The following is a 10,806-nucleotide window of genomic DNA, read 5'->3' on the forward strand; positions in this document are numbered from 1 at the left end:
GAGCATGTATTATTTTTATAATGAAAATATTATGGAAGGCGTGTTATTTCTTTTTTACAAGTGCCCTTAAAATACTAAAATTAGAACATCATTGGAATCCAAACCCAAGAAAGCCTTGTGTGCAGAAATTATGAAATCGGGGCCAAGAGGTGGTTAGACCACAATATACCCGTGTACATGATGCAAGCAGCCTGGTAACAACCATGGCAACCGAAGCCCCACACTTGGGAGGGTTATGGAAAGAGGGAGTGACTATGGGGTGGTTAGCTTTAACTGTCAAATGTACACAGCATAGAACCACCTGGAAAGACTGTCTCAGTGAGGGATTGTCTACACTGGATTGGCCCGTGGGTCTGTCTTTTGAGGGTTGTCTTAATTAAGATAATTGATGTAGAAGACAGCCTACTTCGGGCAACACTATTCCCTAGGCAGGGGTTCTGAACTGTAGAAGAATGGGTAAGCCAAGCCGAGCACAAGCGAGCAAGTGGTCATGCATGCATTTATTCTCTCTCTGCTCTTGATTGTGGATGTGATGTGACCAGCTGTCTCAAGCTCCTGCTGCTATGACAACCGCCCCCCCCCACCACAAGTGATGGACTGTAACCTGAAACTGTGAACTTAAATACATCCTTTTCCCCCTAAGTTGCTCTTTGTTAGGGCATTTTGTCACAGCCCAAAAGAGTGGAAGGTTTGGGTTTAAAGGATGGGTGGGGAGGCTTGCAGCGGCTGTATCAAAGTTCTAGCCCTTCCTGCATGGAGGTCTGTAGATACAATTGTTGGCTCTTGTGATTGACCAAGAAGCCAAATCATCCTAAATAGTAATTGTCAGGCATTGATGTCACAGACAAACAAAGCCCTGAGGGCAGAGAGGACACATTTACAGGTGAGCTGCCTGTGGCATCCTCCACACGAGTGCTGTGCAATTGAATGTCTTCTCTGAGCTCTTATCAAGCCAGGGTGTAAAGAGTCACCACTCTTGTTCTCTCTCCCAGGGCCCAGTGGCATCTGGAACATGCTGATCCTCATAATTCTTATTCTCAAGAAGTATTAATGACTTAATCCCTCAGCTTGCTCCTGCCTCTGTGTGGCCTTCTCAGGGAGATTTACAGACAAGATCCAGAGAAGTCCAGATTGACGCAGGGCACATTGAATTCCATTTGCTGGGAAACGGCCCTGGGAAGGCCTGAGCTTGAACCCATCCTTGGGAGCAGCTGGAGGAAGTCCCAGCCATGGGTGAGGTGACAGCCGAGGAGGTAGAGAAGTTCCTGGACTCAAACATTGGCTTTGCCAAACAATACTATAATTTTCACTACCGGGGGAGAGTCATCTCAGACCTCCTTGGGGCCAAGGAGGCAGCTGTGGACTTCAGCCACTACCACACTGTGAATAGCGTGGAGGAGAGCGAAATCATCTTTGACCTGCTGCGGGACTTTCAGGAGAATTTGCAGGCTGAGAAATGCACGTTCAATGTCATGAAGAAGCTCTGCTTCCTCCTGCGGGCTGACCGCATGAGCCTGTTCATGTACAGGACCCGCAATGGCATTGCAGAGCTAGCCACCAGGCTCTTCAACGTCCACAAGGATGCTGTCCTGGAGGACTGCTTGGTAATGCCTGACTCCGAGATCGTCTTCCCTCTGGACATGGGTGTCGTGGGCCATGTCGCCCACTCCAAAAAGATTGCCAATGTCCCCAACACAGAAGAGGTATGCTCTCCCTGTAAGAGAGACTGTGGGGATGCACTGATCCCTGGGGTTCAGGGGTCCACGTGGGCTGGGTGGGTTGTTGCTGGCCACCAAGCCTGGGTTAGTCATGGTATGACACTACTCTCTATTTATTGACAATACTTAGAACTTTTTATTTAGAAAAAAAAAAGAATATTCGAAACTAGCAGAAGTTTGAAATACTACAAAGGACTGTACCTTTCACTCATAGTCACCAATTATTAACATCTGGTCACATCTGCATCTCTCTCTACTTCTGTGACCTACGAGAAGGAAGTTTCAGGCATGCCCTTTGGTCCATACAGCCTTCATTCTGTATTTTAGAACAGGACATTTCTTCCTTATCCACAGTACAATGGTGGAATTTGGGGAACACAACACCCACATAGCACAACCATCTAATAGTTCATATGCCGTGTTTTCCAGGTGTCTCACATACGCTAATGCAGCCCTGTCTCTTTAATCTACTCCCATCTGAGACCGCTCCTCAGTCTGTCTTTGTTTTCTGGAAAGCTGGTGTTTTTAAAGAAATATATTTTTGTCAACTCAGACAAACCCACAAATATTTTACAGAAATGTCCTTCCGTTTTGGCTTATCTAATTCCCACCACCGTAATGGATTTGTTAGGGTGTTTGTTTGATTAAGTTTACTATACTCTGGGGGAGGAGAAGGGGAGACAGACAGACAGACTTGGCTGACTCATGTGGCATCCCAGGCTGGCCTAGAAGTCCCTGTGTAGCTTAGGCTGGCCTAGAAGTCCCTGTGTAGCCCAGGATGGCCTCAAACTCTTGGCCATCCTCTTGTCCCAGCTCCCCAAGTGACGTGATTATAGACACGAGCCACTACGCCTGATTGTCTGATATGACTTCACAATTAGATTGGGTTTCACATTCTCACCGAAGCATCACTAAGATAATACTGTTTTTCTTCATATTTTATATCAGGAGACACGGGAGCTGGTTATCCCGTTACTGAAAATGCTAACAGTGATTACCCAATCCTTCTTAAAATCCAGAAGGCTAGAGGGTCACTGAGAGTTCTAAGCCAGCATGAGCTACAAGGTCCAGTCACTGGTCTACCTGGGCTGCCGAGAGACTGCCTCAAAAACCCAAACCATAGCAAGTCAACCAAACCTTGTGGCTCATGGAATTTTACCGGCAGTTCTGACAAAGATCCCCGTGAGTAGATGAATTTCCCTGCTGGATATTAACTTTGATGGCTCTAAAGTAGTTCCACTTAGTTTCCTGCCCAAGTCAACTCACCCTTCAGATCTCAGCTCGACAGTCACTTCCTTGGGAACACCCTCTGCCATCGTTGTCCCCTTCCTGAAGTGAAGTCAAGGTGAGCTCTAGCATCAGGGACCTTATTTGCTAGGTATTTATCCTGAGACCCTGCACAATGTCAGGCATAAAGCAAGTGGTTAATAAACAGAGTCTAAAGAATAGGAACTTTGCAGGAATTTCCCATTCTCTCCACAGGAAGCCAGTCCCTAGATGCCATGGGCCTCATTTACAAGTACAGCAGCCATGCTAAGATACCAAGTTTACCCATTTCCAAGGTCCAGCCCCAGGACATTCTGTGTCATTTTTATTTGTTTGGTTGTTTTGAGGCAGGGTCTTACTGTGTAGTCCTGGCTGGCCTGGAACTCGATTCGTAGACCAAGACGGCCTTGAACTCACAGAGATACTCTTGCCTCCATGTGCCGTATGCAGGGCCTCCTGGACATTTTGTGACTTTGTCTTCACCTTGCTTCTGTATTTATTCCAGATAAATAGTCTTAAGGTTAAAAAGGGAAGAGGAGGGGCTGGAAAGTAACCCAGTCAGCAAGGTGCTTGCTGGGTAAACATGAGAGAGAACCAAAGTTCAACCACTAGAACCCACATTAAAAAAAAATAAGTAAAAATAGCCAACCACTCTGGCATATACCTATAATCCCAGAGCAGGGGAGATAAAGATGGGCAGAATCTGGGTTTGATGGGTAGCTAACCTAGTTAAATCAATGAACTCTAGGTTCAAAAAACAAGGTGGACAGCAATCTAAGGAATGGTACCCAAAAAGGACCTTTGCTCTTCACATGCAAGTACACATAAGTGTAACACACACACACACACACACACACACACACACACACACACACACACACACACACGCCTCATCCAACTGGATCCAGAGGTCTTGAGAGGGGGCTTGCCCAAGATCACCAAAGCATTAAGCCCAATCTAGTACAAGAATCCAAAGGGGTCATCAAACAGTGATTACCTGTGCGTTTTCCTAAAAATCCAGCAGTTTCGAGAATCACTGAGAGTTCTAAGGTAGCATGAGCTACAGAGTCATGTCTCAGGCCAGCCTGGGCTACAGAGACCAGCTCTGTAGGAAACACTAGGCAGACTGCCGTGGGGTTAATGTCTCCCTGCGTGCCCACTTTGCATCAAGGACTAGGGCTTTGGGGAGGAGTCTTGGCTGGATGCAATTTGTCTCTTTTCACTTCCCCCAAAACTTTAGTACATTCTATCAGAGACTGTGAAGACACAATCTTGTGTAATAGCTCTCACTATCTTGTGCTTATAGCATGGAAACTCTTGCTCATGGTCACACAGGTGTAAAGTACAGGTGGAATTTAAACTTGGGTCCTCTGGCCTTGAACCCATGCTCTTAACCCTCTGCTGCCCCATACTTCTCCTTATCTGTGAAGTAAGGTCATGGAATGGAGTGTTATTCAAGAAAGATCATTTCCAATCATATTTCAAGAGCTATGACCTTATGCCTTGAGGTCAGAGCAGAATGCTAATCTTGCCACTTCCTAAGAACACAGCCTTAGCAAACCATTTAGCCAGTTCAGGCTCAGTTTTTAATTTATATACCGTTGGTAGTACCCTGTCTCTGCCTCCAACATGCTGGGATTACAGGTAGGCTGTCACACCTACCCAGTTTTTACATGGATTCTGGGGCTCTGAATTCTGGACCCAGACTTGTAGGATAAGTATTTTTACCCATTGAGCTATTTCCCCAGGCTCCTGGCACCAGGCATACATGGGCAGTTCCTGTTCCTTATTTTAATTCCATTACTGTTAGTAAAGATCTAAGTCACAGATCCATACCACATCTGTGTGGGCTCTGGAAGATTCTAACCTTGCCTTTCTGGAGTTTTCCATGATTCTTTTAGTCCCTGGAAGTGCCAAGCCCTTTGTAGGCCTTGCTGTTGTAGAGTTGAGGATCTGAGAAGGTCCTCTGATTCCAGAAGATCCAGGCCTAACTGTGTGATGAGCCTCAGGGCTGAGCTGTTATTTTCTGTTCTTCTCTGAAATATCACCCTCGCAGCCACACCCGTCCTTCCTCAGAAGCCTTTCAATCTGAGGCCGTGTCCCAGGCTGTGAGTGACTCGGGCCTGCAGGTGAGTTCAGTGAAGACCAGGAAGTCCCGAGTGCTCGATATTTGCATGCCGTTTGCTGCTGTTCTACTTGAGAAATCTCACTCAATTCCAGCCTCTGAGATGGACATGATCTTACCAACAGTAACTAGAAATTGAGTGGCCAGGGAGAAGATGGTGTGGACTGGGGTCTGAGCTGTCTCTGAACCTCTGTAAAGTTCTAGTTTGAGCCTTCATTGTCCTAAAAAGTCTGGGAATGGTGACACTCACTGTTTTGTTGGAACGTGAAACTACAAACTAAACTTTCCGGGGCTCTCCCATGCTTCTGCACCCCTGGCAACTCCCTGCTCATCCTCTGCTCTTATTCTTAAAAGCCTTGAGATCGGCATTGCCAAGTAAAATGGAAGGTGATCAGCTAAGTGTGGATTTTAAATAAACAGAGTAGTGTTTCAGTATAAGTATGTCCCATGAAATATTTAAGATATGCTGCAACTAAAAATAATTACCATCTACCTGAAATTCAGATTTAACTTGGCATCCTGTTTCCGTTGTTGTTGATATCCAGCATTAATCCGTAGTGGTCAGGTAGGGTGCAGAGAATTATTTCAATTTTCTTGTATCTGTTGAGACTTGCCTTGTGACCCAGTATGTGGTTAATTTTGGAGAAAGTCCCATAAGGTGCAGAGAAGAAGGCACGTTCTTTTGTGTTTGGGTGAAATGTTCTGTAAATATCTGTTAGGTCCGTTTGATTTATTATGTCTGTTAGCTCCAGTATTTCTCTGTTTAGTTATTGTCTGGATGACCCGTCTATTGGTGAGAGTGGGGTATTGAGGTCTCCCAGCCTATGAGGTGCATGCCCCCATCTCTCTGCTTTACTGCTTGTCCCTGGCATCTTGTCCAGTGCCTGGGGTAGAGTGGGATACTCACTGAGTGAACGAATGAGGGGCAGCCCTTCTTCAGCACTGAGCAATTCCGTTTCTGAAGGCTGAACCTGTGACTGTCGGGCCTGGAAGGACTGTCAGAGCTGAGAGAACTGTCCCCTGGAGCCTCTCAGGTGTAGCCTGCCTCTCTTCTCTCCTTATGTGCACAGTGTACATAGAGTCTTTTCCATCAGAATATCCGCATGCCAGCCATAGCATCTTCCCCAGGACCCTGGGAGGAATCTTTTCAGGACGGGCCCCTAGGAAAATCCCGATATTTCTGGGGACTCAGAACTTGGCCCCCTAGGCAGGAGAAAAACCTCAGCCATCACTCTGATGTCACTGCAGGGGAAACCTAGGCAGCGTACTAAGTAGCCACTGAAGCCATTTACCGGCAAGCTTCCCCATCTTTGGGGCCCATCCCATTGTCAGGTGCAGACTCACACTGTGGTTTGAACTGGATGCTCGTGTTTAACATGATAAGCCATCACGCTGTAAGCACCTCGTGTTACCGGTTGTCTTAGCTCCTTTTCCTGCGGCTGTGACAAAACCCTAAAGGAGAAGGTTTGTGCTCTCTCACAGTTCAAGGGGAGTCAAGACAGGAGTTGGAAGCAGCTGGTCACAACACATTCACAGTCACGAAGCAAATGGGTCATGGGTGTCTGCTCGCTCTCTGTTTACACAGTACAGGATCCTAGCCAGGGAACAGCACCACCCACAGTGGACAGGTCTTCCCATCTTAATTAGCAGTAAAGATATTTCCCCACAGGTCTGGACCTATCCAGTGCCTGACACAGAGCCAAGGCTCAATAAATACAAATGAATGGATGAATCAACCCATTAATCAGTTAATAAATCTACAACTAGTGAATGGGTCCATCAGCTGCACTTCTCACCAGCAAGGGACTTGTCCGTGAATGAGAAGGGACAGCTCTGCAGCAGGGCTGCTTGTCAGGGCTGATGTGAGTGAATTCGATAATATATGTAAGTCATCTGGCTCTGAGCCTAGCACATCCTCATTATTCAGTAGGTAACGGATCCCACCATGCGTCCGACAGAATCAGTACTGTGAGCGTTTGAAAAGAGGAAGTGGGGAACAGGGATTGAGAAGCAGAATTGCATTGCACTTTAAATCTAGATGTGGTGGTGTATACCTGAAATCCCAGCACTCGGGAGGCTAAGACGGGAAAATGGTGAGTTTGAGGCTACGTGGGGCTACGCAGTGAGTTATAAGCCGGCTGCAGGTATGTAGAAACTCTGCTGCACAATAAACAAATGAATAAATACGTACGGAGGCTCATCCCTCCCCTTCTTCCCCTCCCCCTCAATGCTTCCGATGCACAGATCTTTCTTTTCTTCAAGTCTCCCAACCGCATTCCCACCTCCTGGACTTGGGAGTCACTATGCCTCTCCTTGGAATGAGTGCGCTCCCTCTGCCTCAGGCGCCAAGCTCAGCGTTGTGTCTCCAGACTGTGTCTCCAGAAGAGGCTTCCAGACTCCAATTTGAACCCAAGCAGCTTCAGTCTGCTGTCCCTCCCCTCTCTGTTAAGGTGTTTCTGGTTTATTCCCTTCGGAGCAGAACATCTCAGGCTGCAGGGTGAATCCCGAACCATTTTCTTACTTATTTTTTTTGTCTCCTCTATTTAGCTGGATGTTTCCCCGGGACAGACCACGTCTCTTGTTCTCTGCCCTAGCCCCAGGGTTCATAGCAGTGCCTCACACAGAAAGCGCTCTGTCAATCCTGAGTGAATGGATGATGACGCTGGACCTTCCTTGGCCACGTCTCTTGTGCCAGGGCTTTAAAGTCAATGGTTTGGGGCTGAGGAGATGGCTCAGGCAGTGAGAGGGCTTGCCGTACAAGCCTGAAGGCTTGAGTTCAAATCCCCAGCCTCCATACACACACACACACACACACACACACACACACACACACACACACACACACGCCCGTGAAAGAAAACATTAGAATAAATAGTTTGAGTAGAAATGCCTCCAAAACCTTTTGCTTCTGGTCCACTGAGGTCCTATGATGTGATTGGGGGTATTTATTATGGTATGGCTACAGGGATGGCGATGTTGGGGTAGACTCCAGTCGTTTGGGGGCTGGGGTGTTTGTGTGGAGTTCCTTGACTGAGAACTCAGTGTGCATGATGGTTAACAAGGTCAACTTGGATCTTGACTCACCTCAGAGACAGACCTCTGGGCCTGTCAGTGAGGGAGTGTTCTGATCAGATTAATTGAGGTGGGAAGAGCAACCCTGGGCTCTTTTCCCTGGGCGGAGAGGTTCCAGACAGGATAAAAGGGAGAAAGCAAACAGAATATTATCCTTTGCTCCTCACTGCTCTCTGCAATGTGATTGGTTGTCTCATGCTCCTGTCAACACACCTTCCTGGACAGGGTAGACTGTATCCCCTCAAACTGGGAGCCAAAATCAGCCCTTTCTCCCTAAAGCGGCCCTTGTCAGGTATTTGAACACAGCATTGAGAAAAGGGCCTACTACACTGGGAAAGAGGGGGCTGGTAGATTTAGAGACACCTGCCTTGGAGGCAGATGAGGCCCAAGTACTGGCATCTCTGGAAGAAGGTAAAAACTTCGAAGCTGAACTAGCTGAAGTGAATCTGAGCATGCTTGGCCTTGGGCTGTGCTCAGGCACTCAGCCGTGCCCTCCGAGGATGACTCAGAACCCCCTCCCCCCCCCTGGGCTGCCACTGTCCTCCAGTTTTTTCTAATCCTCAACCGCTAATTCAAGTAGAGCGTGACTGGCTCATCCTAATTCCTTTACCCTTCACCTGGGTGAGCCAACGTCACTGACGGGACGCTGTTGCCTGTTTGTTTATTCTCACTCCCTCTGGAAAGAAATCCCGACCTACAGAGAGCATCACCCCAGGAATAGGGGCTGTAGGGGAAATTCTGCCGCCTAAGTTCTAGAGAAGTTCCGTGGATCGGCTGTGTGGATGAATTGCCCTTCTCAGAGCAGCATGCACAGTACATGTTTGTGCTGGCTCATGTCCCGTGGGACGCGGCAGTCAGGAAATTTACCGCGGTGACAGAGACAGAAAGGTGGATTCTCCTGGCTCTAGACAATCCAGCCTCTGTCCCCTCTTCCTGGCCATGTAGCCTGTGTCAATCAATGCCTCTAAAGCCCTGCCAGGCTGCCTGTGGGGGTTGAGAGTCAGGGTGTGTGGACCTCTGCACTCTACAGTTTTCAGCTAAGCCCTTAGGGCCTGGGTTACTGTATTACCTTCTTCTGTACTGCCGAGACCAGATACCCCACAGAAACAACAGGAGGCCCCCGGGATGGTTCAGTGGCAACTCGAGTTTGATCCCCAGAACCCATGCAAAGGTAGAAAGAGAAACTACTCCACAGAGCTCTTCTGATCGCCACACAAGCACTGGCGCGTGTCTCTCACTATAAACATCATGCCTCTCCCACGATAATAATAAATAGTGTTTTTACTTGAAGGAAAGAAAGATTGCTTTGGCTCATGGTTTGGGGCTAGGAATCCATCATGGGGAAGGTGTTGAAGGGACAGGGCAGTTCATATGGCTGTTGAGCAGAGGAAGAGAATGTCCCAGATGGCTTTCCCCACCCCTCTGCTTTCTCTCGCTGGTGTGCCAGCCTATGGGATGATGCCGCCGCCTTTAGTGATCTTTAGTGATCCTCTCTGGAAGGGCCCTCCCAGACACGCCCAGAGGTTTGCTTCCCTAGTCTCCTAGGAACTTCTCAACCCAATCAAGATGACAGTCAAAATTACGGTTAGTGATTCACCCGTGAGGAGCTTGAGTCCTAGCCACTTGGTAAAGGGCTGACATGTAACAGAGCTTTCACAGAGATTTGTTGGATGGGGATGGCCATTGAAACGGCCATGTACTCTGTAACCGGCTTGTTATAAAAGGTGAAAACACATGCCTATGATTCCAGCACTCGTGGGAGGCTGAAGCGGGAGGATTGAGTGTTCAAGGTTGGCACGGACTGTATAGTCAGACTGTGTCCAAGTAAATAAAAGAAGAGACGGGGAAGGGATGGGGACTGAAAATAACGAAGCCTTTGGTTCAATGAGTGGACCCCGGAGTGACTTCACTGGGGCTTATGTGAGCAGAGCTGAGCTGAGGACAGGCTCCCAATGCCCCCAAGTCATGTTAACTTTGTGAGAAGGGCTGCTGGTCCCTCTCCCCTAGGCTGTCGGGAGGATGGAGATGAAAGGATGAGAGGGAGTGCCATGTGCAGTGCCCACTGGTGGTCATCGTGGTCATGCCCCTAACTCCCTCACAGCTGTCGCTTAAGTTTCCACCTTGGGCTTCACTGCCAGGAAGTGTTTGTCCTCGGTGGCCCTTTGGGGGGGGGCTGCCTCTCAGGCCTTCTTCTCTTAATGGATGTTGGAGGTGTCCATGATCTCCTCGGGTCATCCTGCCCTTGCCAGAGGGGAACCGATGAATGCCTTCACCCCCTCTTCAGCAGGGGCTCCGAGATGCTCTTCCATCCTTATATTCATTTACCTCCCTGTCCTGGCCTCTGCCTTCTTCCAGGATGAGCATTTCTGTGACTTTGTGGACGGCCTCACCGAGTATCAGACCAAGAGCATCCTGGCTTCCCCCATCATGAATGGGAAGGATGTGGTAGCCATCATCATGGCTGTGAACAAAGTGGACGAACCCCACTTCACCAAGAGAGACGAAGAGGTAAGACTGCTTGAGATGCTGCTGAGGACACCATGGTAGACCATCCATCCTGCTCACGGAATCCCCCAACCATGCCAAATGGCTTGGCTTTTATTTCCCCATGCATAAGGCAAGAGG

General features: G+C 48.3%; 1 protein-coding gene across 1 annotated transcript in view; it reads left to right on the forward strand.

Annotated features, from left to right (window-relative positions):
* The first annotated feature begins 1,188 nt into the window (after positions 1-1,188).
* Positions 1,189-10,806, forward strand: part of Pde6a (phosphodiesterase 6A) — a 65,218-nt gene continuing 55,600 nt past the window's right edge. Inside the window, exons 1-2 of the mRNA XM_006985142.4 lie at positions 1,189-1,703; positions 10,537-10,689. Coding sequence (XP_006985204.1) covers positions 1,230-1,703; positions 10,537-10,689 — 627 coding nt within the window. The 5' untranslated portion in view covers positions 1,189-1,229. The remainder of the gene's footprint in view (positions 1,704-10,536; positions 10,690-10,806) is intronic.

The sequence above is a fragment of the Peromyscus maniculatus genome, chromosome 19, assembly GCF_049852395.1.
Source record: "Peromyscus maniculatus bairdii isolate BWxNUB_F1_BW_parent chromosome 19, HU_Pman_BW_mat_3.1, whole genome shotgun sequence".
In the NCBI taxonomy this organism is placed as follows: domain Eukaryota; kingdom Metazoa; phylum Chordata; class Mammalia; order Rodentia; family Cricetidae; genus Peromyscus; species Peromyscus maniculatus.